Raw genomic sequence first — 17,226 nt, 5'->3', positions numbered from 1 at the left:
ACACCACATATTCAAACAATGTGTGTTTAGCCTGGGCAACATGCAATATATATTAGATATCAGTTTCTCTCCTTTCCTCTTTTAACCACTGTCTTGTGGCTTTCCCCGCACATACAAACAAGTGCATGCAAACACACACTGTGACATAAACAGCAGTGGATTGATGTCCCCTGATCAGGGTGTTGTGATAAAGATTTAACCAGTGAGATGTTGTATGTTGCCCACTGGTTTTGAGAAACCATGTACTGTACTGTACAGAGTTCTGTAGTGCATAAGGGTCCCTCTGGGGAAAGAATCTGAGATTTTGTAAATACAGTGTTATTATTTTTAGAAAAAAGCTGTGATTTTATGAGAGTAAAGTCATACTCATAATACTTAGGTTAGGTCAGACTATGAATATGAGATAATCAAACATTTTAAGAATAAAGTCCTAAGATTATAAGAGAAATGTAATATTTCAGGGGCAACAGTCAGAATAAATTGAGATTCTCCAACATCACTGTGGATTGCTTGGCTATTTTATCAAAATAGTATGACTATTCCTTAAAATATTCTCAAATAATGCATTGTATTTCACATTGGGGAGAAAAAAACAGTGGTTAATATAAACCCTGTAACAGCTAATAAAGAAAATGACTGTTGTTAAGGAAACAAGATATTGAACTGCTGAGAAGCAGATGTGAGTGGGTACATGAAGAAGAAAGCACTTCAGACAGCAGAGAAGCTTCCATACAGCAAAGGACAGTAATATAACCATCCAACATACTGGTCAAGACATCCTCTTTCTGCTGCTGAAAATGTGTATTTTTAAGACAGACAGACAGACACACACACACACACACACACACACACACACACACACACACACACACACACTAGACACACAGGACATTCAAGGACAGTTGCCATGGTAACAGAAACAGCAAATTCATAACACGTGTGAAACTTGAGGGCAGAGGTAATGATTGCAGACTTTAATCACTTCAGTTGACTTGCACATGGACACACCAACACACAAGCACACACACACACACACACAAACACACCATTTCTGAGCAAAAGAGCATTACTGTCACAGATGAGTGTGTCTGACCGAGGAAAGAAGGCATTTTCTGTACAAATATTACAACATGTTAATACTTTAAAGCACCCACCTGGAGCTCACCGCGGGTCCTTATACTGGCGTTGACAAGGCAGAAAAGGCAGTTACACAACAGTGCCCTCTTGTGGTTTGTAATAAGCATTGCCATATTCTTTGTTGACCACATTCTCGTTTATTTTTTGAGTTTTTAGTCGGGTTTATGTGTTGTTTTTATCCACTAAACACATTTTGACATGTCACAAGTGAACAAGTAGGGAAAATAAATGTCACAGTAGAAAAAGCAGAGTAAATAAATGATGGCTGAATTCCATTGAGCTGCTTCACTTTCAGGGTCCTGTTATTGTGCATGCTGACTCACTGTCACGGTTTCCTGGGGCACTTCCATAGAACTGAGTCATTGTCAGTGTCCAACGTTTTCAAAGTGGGAGGCGGCCCTACAGTTTGAGGGGAAGCTCAGTGAATGGAAATAAAAATATTACATTAGCTATTACATTAATTATCAAAAGGAGCTCATTTAAATTAGCCTAAATGTGTGTGATATGGTTGAAGAGATAGTTCAGCGATGCAGATAGTTTTTGCTCTATTTGTCCAGGTATTGAAATGTTTGTCTTTGGGATATCTGCCTCATTACAATGAAGGTCTCCAGTTTCGTCTGTGGTCCTCACACCAGAAATGTGGTAATAATCAAAAATGTCAACAACAAAAGTTCTTTGCAGAATGTGTGTCACAATAATTCTCAATAAACCAAAGATGTTGCTGCAATTAATTTTCATTGGAACTACTTTCAACCAATAAAATGGTTCCTATTAAAAGTGTTGACAGTGTGTTCTGTGGAGAGTAACACAGAGGAGTGTCTCTGGGAAGATATATTGCTGTTGAGTTTGAAAGCTGTGAGCAAACAATTCTAGTTTTACTGCCATTGTTTTAGGGTGACAGCAGACGTAAGAGATGGATAGCCTATTTAAACAACAAAAAAAACAAAAAACTATCTATATTGCTAAGACCACAAGCGGTAGTGAGAAAATATGTTTTTAGTCATGCTCAAGAGCTGGCAATTTCCACTTTGGCTAAGATCTCGGCAAATATTAGATTACCATGTAATTTGGAACAAACATTAATGTCCACCTAAGGATGAACTATAATGACTGTCAATTTTTATACCTAGCATCATGAAGTAAACATTTCTATTGGTGAATCCCTTAATTAAAAGCATAACATAGTTAAAAGCAGAACCACATTAGTCAAAGTAAGTCTGAGTAAACTGTGTATCTGGAGACTTTGACTGAAATGAGAACAAAGGGACACTTTTGTAACGGAGATGTTTATTTAGACAACTGAATGCATGCCAGAAAGAACTGTGTTACAGCAGCAGTAACTTTCAGCTCTCTCACTTTACTAACTCTGAGGGAGAGACCAGAATTAGAGACACACCAAACTTTTGAGTTTTGGTACAGAACACTATATGCTCTAGTTTATTGCATTGACACATTACTCTTGTCATGTATTAAAGGGACAGGGGAGACAGGGGGTTACCATTGTTGAATCAAAGATCCAGGAGCTTGGAGCTGAACAGTTTTGGACAGAGTATCATGAGTTCTTATTATCACCGTTTTGGCAAAAGGACAAAAGTAATTCACACCTTGCTTTAAGGGAACTTTACCTCTCACACAAAACACTTAAAGAGACAATAAAAAAGATGCACTTACTGTAGGTAGCATTCACATGCAGTATAACATGTCTTCTCCTCAGACTAGATTTAACATTTTTCTCCACTATTTCTTACAGAGATTCACAGCTAATGTTTTTCAGTTTGGGGGATTATTTTACACATAATGGCTACTGGACGAATAAAAGACATGTTGGATGGATGTGGGAGAAAGGAAAAATCACTGAAATGATCTGTTACGAAAGGCAAAATAGAGACAAAATTGTGCTTATCGTTGGTGGGATCTCTGTCAAAACAATTTGGTTAATGACACAAACCCCTGTACTCGTGCTCCTAAACTACATTATCAATCCTTATATCCCCAAAAAGGGATTCCTTGACGCATTTTCAGCCAGTTGGTCCATCAAAATTTTCTTAGTTGCTGTTGCCATTGTTTCTCCAATATATTGATGAGCCAAAAATACCATAATATCAAAAATAAATGCAACCCTTTCACAAAACAATGAGCAATAAATAATAATCAAGTGGTGTTCTTGTACTGTATATGTACTGTATATACACAGAGAGTTAAGTTTGTTGTATATATGTACACAAAACAAGTGGCAGTCTATTTCAGACTGAGTTTATCATAGCCTACAACTGGAATTCGTGCCCAGACTCTATAAATCCCAGAAAAAGCAACAACATAATAACTTACACAGAATCGGGAGGAGAAGGGATAATGAACAATGAGACTAGTATGTTGCTTGTACTTTTTGCCTCGAAATAGAAGCACTGTTTTGGAAAAGAAAGTAAATATAAAAGAAAAATGTAACATTGTTTAGGTAGGGTGTAAAAAAAGCCTCTAGGGTTCCATAAAATAACTAGCTTATTAAAACATTGATTGACAACAACATGCACAATGCTTTCCCAGCCTCAGGTGGAGAGGGTTATGATGTTGCACTTTCTCTGCACCATGGCGTGACTTTGCAGTTTTGCATGTAACAATGGTTCTATGTGGTTTTTTAAACAACACCAGTGCAAGTATTCTTGGTGAATTGCAACCCTTCCCTTTCCTCCTTTAAGGGTGCTGTTGTTGCTAGATGGAAGGTTATTTTCTCCTCAAACAGTTCATCAAAGTTTTTAATCCATTCCATATACACTATGTCAGAGTTCACATGCTCAGGTCAAAGAGGACAGGTTGCAGCGAATGCATATTTCTCCTTCCTTAAATGTCCATGTATCTATTAATGTCTCCATAAACTGTCCTCTTAGCATTTAAGTCCGTCTGCTTACAAACGAACACCTTGTTGAACACTTTTGTCCCAGCCTTATTTTAGTAGCTTATGTACAGGAGGTTGAAGTGTCTGCCAGGCAGTATCCCAGGCAACCAACCTAATCCTCACACATTTACAGTTTGCATTCCAGTTTTTCAGTCCTCCTCATCTTTGTCCTCTTCACAGGTTATGTGCATTTGTGTGTATGTCTTTGAATGCAAGATTTATTGTTATTACATGTGTGCACTTGTATTTCTACCTACGAGTGTGTTGCTTGTTTTTTTCATGGGTCTTTGTTTTGGCTGCTGTTATGGAGAGGTCACTGAATCAATACATTGGATACACAATCTATAGAATGTGCTTGCGTGTATGTGTGTGGATGCATGGGTTGGTGCTTGTGTGTGTAGATCTGGTTGCATGTGTGCATCTCTGTGCTTAGTTAAATTTTTTCTTTCTCTCAAACGCTACGCGGGGGTCTTTGAAGCTCATGGGTCCTCCTGTTGCGTCCCTTCTTATTTTCCTGCATTCGTCTCCACTTTGCCGTATGCTGGCTTCCCACTCGAGACCCCCCCGCAGCCTGAGAACCAGCCAGACTGCCCTGCCCCTTCTGGCCATTTTGTGTCTTCTGGTTGTTCCTAGGTGCCTGGCCACTTATCATACCCACGTTTGGTTGACCTCTCTGGTTACTCTGGCTCCGTACTGGACCTTCCACTGTTGGAGCTCCAGCCTGGAGCCATGGCCTGCTCTGTGGTGGGCTGGCTTGCTGCTTTTGAGCAGTGGGAGCCAAAGATTTCGGCTGTATTGCAGAGTTGGGAACGCCAGTGGTGTCAGGTTTACCCTGACCATTATTGTTGGGTGTCTTCACCCTCTTCTGTTTGCGCTCTTTCTTCCAAACTCGATCACAAAACTCCTCAACGCTGTTCAGGTCCGGGTGGTCCAAGAGAGACAGGAAGTCTCGGTACCACAGCCTGTGCTTGGCCGAGTGACCTGCCCCACCTCCTACACCGGGAAATCCAGGAAGGATGTCTCCCAGTTTCTGTGCAGGGATGACCTGGAGGTTGAGGCGCAGCAGAGGCTGGATAAAGCCATGTTCCACAGCCTGGCAGTGGTAAATTCCTGTGTCAGCCTGGTTTAGACTGCGTATCAGCAGGCCCTGATCTGTACGAAGCACCCTGTCATCTAGCTTGATCTGAAGAAGACACAGGGAGAAAGATAAATGAACAGCATGAAATTTGAAATAGGGTAGTGGACTGGCAGAGCTGTCCAGTGCAACAATTCATGTCTCGCAGGATTTACATTACAATACTGAATGACTGAGATTTAAAAAAAGGTTCAGTAGAAGCCATGTCCATGTTTAAACTGATAACAGCACTTCGTTCATTTGAAAGAAATCCCTGCACTGACGCAGAAGGTGTGTCGACAAAAGAAAGTTTAATATGCAAAGCGCATCTTCCTGGTAAATAACTATAACCAGAACACTGTATTTCTACTGGTTACCTCAGGGTTGCTGTGAGAAAAGCCTCTGCAATAACTCGCAACAGTAGTAGAATATTTCTTTATAATGTGCAGTGTTTTTTGTGTCTGATGAGCCCTTAAACTTATGGATCAATAAATAAAACTGGACTTCCTGGATTGAATTTCATCATCACACCAGGTTTCTGAAACATTATATCCTGAACAGCCAGTTAGACAAGTATAGCCACAGCAGAAACTCTATTATGTCATAGGGTCAAAAGTCAATCTAAACATCCTCAACCCACAATTTCAACCCTCTCTAGGTCACAAAGGTTAAAAAGGGCACAGGTCATTGCAAGATAACCCAGTGGAGAAAAGATGTGGCCCTTGTCAGAAAATAATGTTTTGTCTGCAGTAATCTCGTTAGTTTTGAACTGATGCAAAAGTATAAATGTGTGATTTAATATTATCCAGCTGTTTCTCATTAACTTACTGAAAAGTGTTAGGAAGCAGTTGTACTCTTCTATACACTGAACTTACATTATGCATTTAAAACATCTTTACTTCACAAAACAATAAGTAAACAATACATGCATATGTATGAAATACACACCTCATGCTTGCGATCATCATTGATCTTCTGAAGCTGCCAGTAGATGAGTGCTCTCTGAGACTTGGGGCTGCACTCCAGAAACATACTGCTGTTCTCCACACCATACACACTCCTGTCTTCCACACTGCCTCCCAAGCCGTCCACATCATCTACTCAAACCCAAACACACACAGACACAGGAATGAGAAGTGTGTGGCAAAGAAGAGGAGACAGAGACAGAAAGAATGTGTCAATAAGGTACCATGATGCTGAAGGTCTGAGCATTGGGAGAGAGGGTCCCCGTTTCGGATGTCCTGTCGTCTGGTTCGCCTGGGAAGAAACCAGAGTGTTGTAATGGCATTTAATGGCACTCGTGAACACATACATGGTATGTACTGGAAATTTAAGCAACACACATTCTGTAAAATATACCAGAGAGGCACTTGAAACATGTTCTTTTCATGCTACTGCTTAATTTTAACCACTAGGGGGCACTGTTACCCAATGCTATTCCACATTCAGCTCAGAAACGGTGTATTTATTCAACCTTCACTCCACTGTTAAATCACATGAATGAAGAAAAAACAACCAAACCCTGGCAGAATGTAAGAATCATAAACCTGCAGAGCAATGAAAAAGTGCGTGCTTCATTGCCTCCTGATGAGCCGTCATTATGAAACACATACAATATTGTTTCGCCCTTGAAAAGCCTTGTAAAAGCAGCACTACTCTTTGTCCTCTGCATATGAAAGTCCGCTATGTCACTCAGCTACTTTACTATGACGGCAAGACATTTTACTGACTGAGGCTGGATTTACTGACTAACTGCAAATGTGACTCCCTTGTTCCTAGTTGTCATGGTCACATTTAAAATCTTTGACAGACACTGTAAAAATCAAAGCGGAGAGAGGTGGGGTAGGCCAAAGGTGAGGTTAGGGTTGGAAAAAAAACAAATATGAGGGGAAAAAGTTAGAGGTACACAAAGAAACAGATGGAATGAAATTGTCAGAATGTCTATATCCATCTTCCCTGCGTTACTTCTGTGTGTCATATATATTTAGACACTTTTCTGTCTCTTTTTCTCACACAGGTCCCTTTTCTAAGCATTTCCTGGCTAACATTCCTGTCTATTTGGCTGTCTGAGCACGTGCGGGCCGGGTGTCTGGTTCTCATTCTGGGAGAGAGTGCGGGAGGGAAAATATTTGGAGTGTAGAGGAGAGCTGAGAGGAGCCGGTCCTGGCCTTAACCACGGGGTGTGCCACCTCCTCTGTAACCCTGCCAAGCTAGAGTATGCCCACTGGTCTACTTCTGCTGGTGTGAGAAGTTCTGGATGAATGAGATGAAGGAGTGTGTGTGTGTGTGTGTGTGTGTGTGTGTGTGTGTGTGTGTGTGTGTGTGTGTACGTGTGTGAGGGCCATAGTGGTCAGCCTAATCCCGCTGGATACAGCAGAGGGTAATTTGAGGGTGTGTATGTTCATACCTCCTGGCTGCGGGGTGAAGTGGTCAGACAGCTCCTGTTGGCTATAATTTAGTGTGTGTGTGCATGTGTAGATGTATATTCACATGTGTCTCTTTATGTCTGTGTACATCTTAGCTGTAGAGCGACAACTCAGAAGAACTGTTACTGGCAGACACTACGCCTAGGTTTCTGGATTGTACTTCTTGGAGCACTTTCTTAGCTTGTGTGTATGATAATTTGATTACTGTATTTTGTGCTTGTGTAATATCCCTACTTCAGATCAAGATCACTTCCATGTTTAGAAATTTGGCATGTACTGTGTATCCGTGAACAATTCTTGGATTTGTAGCTCATGCTAATAGGCCAGTGTAGCTCTGAGGTTGGAGAAATAAGGTTGAATATCGGAATGCCCTTAAGCAAAGCATTTAAGCCAATTTCTATGAAGCCAACTGCAACAGCAGAATGCAGGTGTACTGATAACTCCCACGTGTGATGACATTAATACAATAGCAGGATGTTGCTAAAAAGGAGAACACAGGAAATCCTTTGAGGGTAAATGAATAGGAGCTTTAGTTTGGTGTGCGTGTGCTCCTACCTCTTGGCGGTAGGAAAGTATCTTGAGCACTCGCTGCCGTCCCAGGCGCAATAAGGGTCTCTGGCCAGACAGCACTCAGCACAAGCTTTCCCATACACCTCACAACGGTGTAAAGACATCTGCGCTACACCCAGGGCTGAGCCAAGGTACAGCTGTTGCTGTGGGAGCCAAAGAAACAACAAGGATGTAAATTGAATGTTCCTGTGGTTGACTTGGAGAGGCTCTTGTAAAAAGAAGGTGGTTCTCAGTAGGCACATTAAATGACTTTGCTTTTGAATATCAGTGTTTATTTAAAGGCCCAGAAATCTTTTTCTTGGGCTTTCGGATAAATTACAATGTGTGAAAACAAGTTTCTACCTGCTTGGTTGACAGCTCCATCGCAGTAATGGGAGTAGGCTCCTGCATAAAACAAATACAACCTGTTTAACACCACATTTATAGACATCATGTCTATTTTCAGACTACAGGCATCAGTTTAATACAAGGAGAATGTCAGCTTCATAATGAATTTTAACACTCAATTCTCATGCCATACCCTAAAGACAGTCATTTCTTCCAGCACCACCTCTTCCAGGTCATGCCAGCTTTCTCTGGGGATGGTGACCACCTTCAGCACGGTGCCCATGTCTGCAAGACAATAGACATCCAGTTACAGTACGTGTATATTCCCATATGTACATGTTCTGTGTTGACAATGTATGAACATATTTGTTGATTAGTGATACAATTCACAGTTTGAAGGCCCTTTGTTTAAATATGTACACTTGCTTTATCCATACAATGAAGAAATTAAGATATTTCTCTACGTTTTATTATTTTAGCTTTTCAATAAGTACAGATTGGTTGCACACCATTTTCTTTTTTTTCTTTTTTTTTTACCATTATAATGTTAACAACAATTTCCATCAAATATCTTATACTAAATCTGCCAAAGAAAAAAAAGAAAAAAGAAGCATATTCTGTTTTTGTTTAAAAAATACAAATTGTATTTGTTTATTTTGAATAAAACACACATAGCAAAAGCAAAATTTGTTTAACTTACTCTAAGTTTAACATTACTTCTAAGAAAGACATGACAAAGACAAACAGTGTGTACCTGTGCCAATAAACATGACATCGTACTGTCCATCCTCTGCCTCCACTCTGTCTACCACAAGCTGGGAGAACTGGTAGTCCACATCGGTCCGCACCATGATGGGACGCCCCCCTATTGGGTGCACTGGGTTGTACATTGCTGGGTGACCCCTGGCAAAAGTGATGACATCATCTGGAAGATCCTTGGTGGAGTCAAAGCCTCCAAATGTCTTACTGGGGCACTGAGGAGGAGACAGAAGGAGGTCGACTGGGTTTATTTACCAATTTATTAAAAAACTGTATTCATCTCTAACAGGAAACACACATATAAGAATGTGAAGCAATGTTATTATTATTCATATTGATTATTGCTGCAGTTATGGAGAACGTCTTATGTTTAGACTCACAGTTCCAGGGCGGGGGTAGGGTACCCTCCCTTGAAAGGGAACCCACTGATAGTTGGGTCCATCTCTGTGGGCGTAGGGACCCAGGAATACCCTCCTGATGTCTGCCATGTTGTACATACACACTGCTGAGCCTTTAAAGATGTTACTGTGGGGGGGGGGGGGGGGGGGGGGGGGGCAGAAAGAAATTGAGAGGGGCCGGCAGAAGAAAAAGAGAGGGAGGGAGGGAGTGTTGAGGGTGGAGAAAAGAAGAAAAAGACAGAGACAAACAAAAGGGATTAATAAAAGATTGTTCACAAGACAGGGATTAGGAGCTTGTGAAAAACTGCAGAAAGACAACAAAATGACCTTTCATCGTACAAAGACAGCAGGGAGCAAGGTTGTCATTACCTAAGTATGGGATAGACAGATTGAAACTTCTCTCTGATTGCTTTCAGCCTCTTGAGAACAGACAGGAATTTGGGCACATCACCAACAAAACAGGAGACCTGGTTCACAGCATATTTGAAATCCCCTCCAATGTTTTGTGAGCGCTCACTCAAGCCAGATGGGTGGATTTTGCTTTTACTTGCCAGACAAGGTCCAAACCAGTATAGGTCGATCAATCATACAAAAAAAAGGGAATAATGTGTGTTTTTATTTCAATTCATGCTCTGTAATAGGTCATCCAGAAGACAACATTTTGAGCTGTGACTCATTGAAGTGGAGAATTTGGGAGTTCCGTAGGAATATTCCAGGATATTTATATTCTACAAGAGAAATAAAATATTCATGTGGAGATTCTGACAGCATAAGCCGTTTAAATCTCTGAGCACCATCAATTCCATTATCCCCCGACCACATGGAGCGAGATCTTTTTCAAAAATTTTACACATAATTATCTGCTTGAACGTATGATGTTCAAAAGTTCATCTATCAACTTTGAGTCACTTTTAACAGATGGCACAGTTTCGTTTGGACAGCCATTCACTTGCATTTGCAGGAACCAAATGCCTCAGCGAGATTCAGGATGTCCTTTGTCTTGCTGACTGCAATGGGAAGTTGTATCAGACTAATTAGGGATGTGGGTGGCATACACACAGCCGACAGTACTCACCAAAGCATGGAAGATGAATGGATTAGCATTTGAAAATGTTAATTACAGAGAAATTCAATTAACTCCAGGGGCATAAAAAAAAACTCTCCAATATCTATGCTTAAGAAGAAGGACGAACATGTGTTTGTGCAGATACACACAGTTTGAGAGAGAGGCACACAAATCCAGTCAACCTCACAAAAATGTGCACACTCCCAAACAGGGGCACAATCAAACATTGATCTGTCAGTGGCAGCTTCTTTGTGCCTCATTAAGCAGTGATATTAAAAGCCGGTCCCTCTGAATCTCTGCTCTATTCATCTCTGAAAACCGGCCACTTAGAAAACCAATTAAACCACTCTAATTCCTCAATGCCCCATAATTGAATTTGTGTGCATGTGTGTGCGTGCAGGCACACATGATGGTACGTAGGTGTACGCCCACCGCAGCACACTGACCTTTTGGTTTGAATAAATTCCAGAGAGTTGCAAAAAGCCATACGGGTCCTGTGATGCGAGGCACCTGTCAGTATGTGTTAGCTTGCGCCACTGTTCTATTCAGTCTGTCTTATCATTAGCAGTGATTGATGGTGAAGTGTTTGTCCTCCTTTCAAAGCAGTTCACAGACACTACTGGACACAGAATTACCCCCTCCTCATGCCCAAATGCAAATTCATCATCATCATGATAAGTGCCACCATCTGTGCCATTTCAACTCACTTATCTGGCTCCCCCTTTTCCTTCACCTCTCCACATGCTTCAATAGAACCACGCCCGGCCTCTGAAAACCCTTTTCAAGGCTGGGGCGGTGGCCAGGGGAGAGACGTACGTTCCCGCTGAGTGAATATCGTGTTTCTCTCGCTCCCTCCTGTTCCATAATCTGATTTCCCTACAAGCTTCTGCCAAGGTTTCAATGAAAAAAGGGACAGGTAGCGGGTAAGGGGGGAAACGGCTAAAAGCAATCTCCAATCTGAGAGGCGAGACACGGGGAGGGGTATTGTATGAGGGGAAAGCAACCATAAGACACATGTAAGTAGATTATGGGACGGGGAGCGCTGTCTTGGAATTTAACGGACGCATGCTTGGGCGCTTGCATCCTGCCGTGTCATTTAAAATGGTTAGGAAATTACAGATAAAGGGATGGAATGAAGGATGTGAAAAAAAAGAATCCTTGAAAGGAAATATGGAGCATGTGTGTTTTTCAAATACAGAGGAAATAACTTGTCCAGGACGGTTGCCCGTGGAATAAATATCAGCTCCGTCTGATCTCCTAGTAACAAATCAACAAAATAAATATGATACCACCAGCGTCTGTCATAGTTAAAATTCTGAATGCTATTTGAGAATCTGAGCCTTTGCAAGCACCTTTCGGGGTCATCATGAAAAGATCTAGTGTGGAGTGTACCTGGACGTGGTGAATATAGCGTAGATAACTGGATTCTTTGGGTCCTTGGAGTTCATGAGAAACACGTCCTCTGAAAATACAAAACAAGACTGGGTGAAGGTGAGTGTTTTTCCCAACGTTTTAAAGAGATCTGAATGTGTGAGGTCTTTTCTCCAATGTGAATAAAGAATGAACACTTACGTAGCTCATCAAAGTGTGTATCAATGCCGTTGATCCCGGGGACAGAGCACATTAGCCGGGCCTTGAGGAAAGTGGTCCACTTGTTCACCAAACTCCTGTGACCTCCCATGTCATTCTGCGTGACAAACAAACTCAACATCAACCCATTTCTGCAAACACCAACTCACAGTTAAAGTATTTCTGTAAGAAAAAAAAGGTATCTCATTTGATTAAGTCTTTCCATAGGAGACTGTGATGGGATTTTTATTTTTGTGTGTTGTTACCTTACACAGTTGTCCTATCCTGGCAATTGTAGCCTTTCCCGTGTGCTCTCCGTCCATGGCGTTCTCTTTGAAAAACAGGAAGATTTTATCGTCTTCAGGATTGTCACTCTCTGGGATCAAATTTACGCCAATGAATCTTGGATCTAGAGGGAAAAAGAGAGAAATATTTTAAGTACAGTACATTATAGAACTATTCAAGACATTAAAAGGAACATAAACTTTTTCATACACACTTGCACAACATAAACTGAATCACACACGCCTCTGCACAGATTTTACAATCCAACCTCTGTCCTAATGACAAGCCTTTCACCCCTATTTTACACCTCTGAAACCAATCCCCTATGATATTCTCCAGTCACGGCTGAGTAATAACAGCCATTCACTTTACACCCTAGTGTTACAGTATCTGACTTTAACCCAACCCAGCACTCCAAGTCTAAATCCCACATAACCCCTGTCTCTAGACCACATCCTCACAAAAACACATGGCTCTGATTGTCCCGGGTAGCACTTGAATAAATTCATCTCAACTTTAAGCGCAAGAGGAAATCAAAGCTAAACGGGCACACGAAGGGGCACAAGGACTGAGCAGAAGTGGCCGCAGTTGCTGAGGTGTCGCCACGCGTAAAATGAGCTTGTGTCTAAAAGCTAAGGGGTTAGCTGGAGGGAAACAAGCAGTGCCATGTTACGCCTCCATGGCCTTTTAGGATATAGAGTAGCTGTGAAAAAGGAGAGTGTGGCCAAAGTGGGAAACAGATTTATAAGCACCGTGCGGGTGTGAGACCTCTGGTATGAATCATGTGTGTACCCCACACATGCTTTTATACCTCTATTGTGGATATGTGCCATTAAATCTACACATTCATAAATTCAACTGTGTATAAACTTGCTTCCAAAAACAGGCTGCCGCCAGTGAGGTCATGCATTTCATTACATTTAATTCTCAACTAAAAGGTCTCTTTATTCAGAGGACTTTAATCCAACCTCCATGTGAGTGAGAGGGCATTAAACGGTGAAGAGATGTGTAAATAAAATGCATGAATCAAGACTAAAGTCAAAGCTACCGTTTAACCCTAAATCTGCTATTAAGAATTCATTCCCAAGTCCCTCTCTTGTTACATTTGAGTACCATGTAACCTTGTTGATAAAGGCTCAAAAGAATATCCCCCATCCCAGTAATCCATGCAATTACAATCCCCCCTTTGTGGTGGAGGAGTTGGATTTTGCCGAGCCGAATGGATACAATCCCCGGCGTATTTGTTTGAACAAGGTGAAAGATCGATGGGGATTAACGTGCCAACAATGACTTCTCCCTTTTAAATCACTCTTTATTAATATGTCACAGTTATCAGCACTGCAGAGACCAGTGTTTGTGTGTGTGATTTTTGATGGTGCTGGGGAGGGGGTTGGGGGTGAACTAAGAGGAATTTGACTCCACTACAGGAAAACAGCTGAGACCGGATTAGTTCTGTGGGAAAGAAGGGAAAAAAGGATGGCACAGTTTGAGGCAAAGGTTCAAACTGAACTTTTGTGGCTTCCTAAGTCCTCTGTGGTGCCGAAAGATAGCCAGACAGACTGAACAGTCAATAACCCTCCCTCACTGGTGCGCTAATCTTACTAGCACAGGCAAATCCAGTGATTTTGTGAATGGGCCCTGATATCAGATGTCTACATATGAATGGAAGTGATTGGAGACTTGAGGCCTGTGAGAGATTTAATGTTTCTAAGTCCATTGAAAAGCTCAGTGGTGCTCTTTTTCCAAAAATGTCTGATGAAATTTAAAGTTCATGTAGACCACAAGTGTCAAATTCTCCTTTAAAAGCAGAATTTGTTTTGAAGTTTGTTAAACCATATGTGATTAGTCTACCAACCCAGCCGTATCAATCATCAATATTAAATTAAAGTGACATTTATAGAAAAACCCCTTTTTATTTTTATATTTTACCATTCAGCCATCTTGAATCATGCTGCTCCGTTCTGATTGGATGATGATCTCCCAGGGTACGGAAAATAGCGAAGTCCCTTCCCATAAAATCAGCAGATGTGCCAGAGTACAGCTCTCCATCTGCCAGTGAGAAAGTATGGTTAGGAACAAATGACCAGCTCTGAAGTGAATGCGTACTTCCTGGAACTAATCACAGCGGCAGAGATCAAACTCACCGATCAGGAGTGAGGCTGAGAGCATTTTGGGGTCATAGGGGCTTTTCCCGCGGCCATTCTCGAAATGTGAGGACAGCCGAAAGATGTTGTCCTGTGGTACAAAGGGTCAAAGTTCAAAAAGAGGCCAGGGGAAGCCACATTATAAGCCTTGCTAAAGGTACATTTATAGCCTGTGTTTCAAATTACAACATATTCTTCTTATAGCAGTTTAGTCAGGCAGGAGCAGTACAATTTTTTTTTCAACACTGCTCTCTTTGACCCAACTGACTTGTTCTACTTTGGGCACAGATCAGCAATAGTGACGGCAAATGTTCATGTAACAGATATACTGGGAAAATAAAATAGCAAGTCCACAGATCACCTCTAGAGTCTGTTAATATAATGTTAATAAAAGAAAAGTCATAAAAGAGACTGACTCAGTTTTCTTTAAATCAATTACTGACAGCACCACATTAAACTCAAGTGAACACATGCAGGGTCTTCTATACTGAAAGTCTGCATGGTGCAAACACTCATTCCCCTCTTTATTGTGGGACTGCAGGACCCATGCTGATACATTGATTAACCTGTAGCCCTTTATCAAGATGAGTGACTCAACTTTTATGTAGGGGAGAGGTTGTTTAATTTCAGATGGATGGAATTGAAACATGTAGTGACTGCTTTTTCCACTTTGCACAAAAGAAACATTGATGAGAAGATAATCAATGAAGGGAATGAATACCGCTGTGCTAGACAGAACAATGTGTGAGCATATACTTGGTGCAGCCAGTGCATGTGTAGTGCACACATCTTAACAGGGAAACAATATTGGATTTAGTCTCTCATTAGTTGACTATAGCACTGGTGTCACATTTCATGACTCATTAAAGAACACTCTATTGAGATTTAAATTACCTTTCGCATATAAATAACTGATTTAAAGTGTGGAAAAGGGCAACTACATTTGCTAGACATTAATGCACCTCTGTGTGTGATGATGTATTACCTCTGCCCTTTTGCCCATTTCCAGGAAAGCACAGATAGGGTGGAAGGCTCCTGTGCCACAGATGTACATGTGGGTCTGGTTGTATGGTTGTAGGACCCGGATGAAGTTAGAGCACTCTTTCTGGAAAAGAAATGAGACACGGGACATCAAAACCCCTCCGCCTCAGAGTAATTCTATACAATGACACATACAGCTGGCAAAGGGATCTGAATACATTTTATGTATGAAATATCAGTATATGTTTATGCAGTAATCCGAACAGTGAAGTATATTATAATGCAAAGCATGTAAGACCTTTGGGATTTATTTTTTTATGAAAGAGCTTACAAATGTTAACATTAGTCTCCAAACTGCCAATTCCCTCCTCCAAATCATACAGTTTAAATTAAGTTTTATCCTTTATGAAAATAATGTTGACACCTCTAATCGAAGAAAGTTCTGACGTGATTGAAATAGACACTAATAGAAAGCAAAGAATAAACGAATAGACAAAAGCTCTGGTTGAATTCCATTCAAAGCAGGGACTTTCCAGTTTGGAACAGACTTACGAAACTGAGTCTCCTTCAAGGAAATCCCACCTGTAAGTCAAATCAGGCAAATCTGCCTCAGGTCTTTAATGATCCATGTGTTTGAATTTACTGAGGGTATTTGGGTTGGCGCTCCAGCACATGTTGATAGTCCCAGTGGTGTGAGACTGTTTATTAGAGTGCTAATCAACGGGATTGGTTAATGTAGGAGGGTTATTAGCGGCCTTGAGGAGTTGATTTAGACACATGTGTTTAAGAGATTAGGCTGAGGTTTTCCTAATTATAAATACATGCTGAATATCCACCCAACAAATAAGTTCACATTTGCTTGGGGATTTGGAAACGCAGAACACTCATCACATCAAATGCAGACAGCCAAATTACCCTTCTTTCTTCCTCCATTCAACACATGTATCTCTTCAGGCTTCTAAACATTTCAGTTTGATGTCTTGATGATGACCCTCATATGAGACATAAATAGATATGAGGCTCCACTGAGTTCAAGTTAGAGTGATGACATTTTCCAGTGCACCACCATATTACAGTAACCCTGAGTTCGCACATTGAAGACCTTTTCCAAAAAAGCAGAATTTCCTGCTATTATTCAAAATGGCAGAAAATGTTTCCTCTCCTCAGATATCTGCTTAAAGGAATAGTTGGACAATTTGGGAAATATGCTTATTGCTAACAGTTAGATGAGAAGATTACTACCACTCTCAAATCTTAAAGCTGGATTCAGCAGCCTGTTAGCTTAGCATAAAGGCTGGAAATGGCTAGCCTTGTGTTTAATCTGTGCAAGAAACCAAAGTGTAAAGTAGACACCTTTTGGCTTTATGGGGGAGGTTATTCCCAGGAGCAGTGACAAACCAAACAATGGAGATACAACATGTCAAATAGTGAGCTGTAGATGTAATGGTGGACAGATTGTGTTACCTTAATCAGGTCAGCTGTTTCTTCATGCTAAAATAAGCTAGCTGGCTGCTGGCACCAACTTCATTTTGAGTATACAGTTCTGAGAGTGATATT

At 41.1% G+C, this 17,226-nt stretch overlaps 1 protein-coding gene across 1 annotated transcript in view; it reads right to left on the bottom strand.

Moving 5' to 3' along the window:
• Positions 1–2,413: 2,413 nt before the first annotated feature.
• The window catches only part of sema3aa (sema domain, immunoglobulin domain (Ig), short basic domain, secreted, (semaphorin) 3Aa), a 32,670-nt gene continuing 17,857 nt past the window's right edge, over positions 2,414–17,226 (bottom strand). Inside the window, exons 4-17 of the mRNA XM_053344132.1 lie at positions 15,674–15,793; positions 14,689–14,779; positions 14,474–14,593; positions 12,526–12,668; positions 12,263–12,377; positions 12,083–12,152; positions 9,607–9,751; positions 9,222–9,441; positions 8,661–8,752; positions 8,483–8,524; positions 8,126–8,283; positions 6,334–6,401; positions 6,093–6,241; positions 2,414–5,213 (exon numbers count right to left, since the gene is read on the bottom strand). Coding sequence (XP_053200107.1) covers positions 4,482–5,213; positions 6,093–6,241; positions 6,334–6,401; positions 8,126–8,283; positions 8,483–8,524; positions 8,661–8,752; positions 9,222–9,441; positions 9,607–9,751; positions 12,083–12,152; positions 12,263–12,377; positions 12,526–12,668; positions 14,474–14,593; positions 14,689–14,779; positions 15,674–15,793 — 2,265 coding nt within the window. The 3' untranslated portion in view covers positions 2,414–4,481. The remainder of the gene's footprint in view (positions 5,214–6,092; positions 6,242–6,333; positions 6,402–8,125; positions 8,284–8,482; positions 8,525–8,660; positions 8,753–9,221; positions 9,442–9,606; positions 9,752–12,082; positions 12,153–12,262; positions 12,378–12,525; positions 12,669–14,473; positions 14,594–14,688; positions 14,780–15,673; positions 15,794–17,226) is intronic.

This window comes from Scomber japonicus, chromosome 23, assembly GCF_027409825.1.
Source record: "Scomber japonicus isolate fScoJap1 chromosome 23, fScoJap1.pri, whole genome shotgun sequence".
NCBI classification, from domain to species: domain Eukaryota; kingdom Metazoa; phylum Chordata; class Actinopteri; order Scombriformes; family Scombridae; genus Scomber; species Scomber japonicus.
This window is presented reverse-complemented; position numbering and strand designations above follow the sequence as displayed.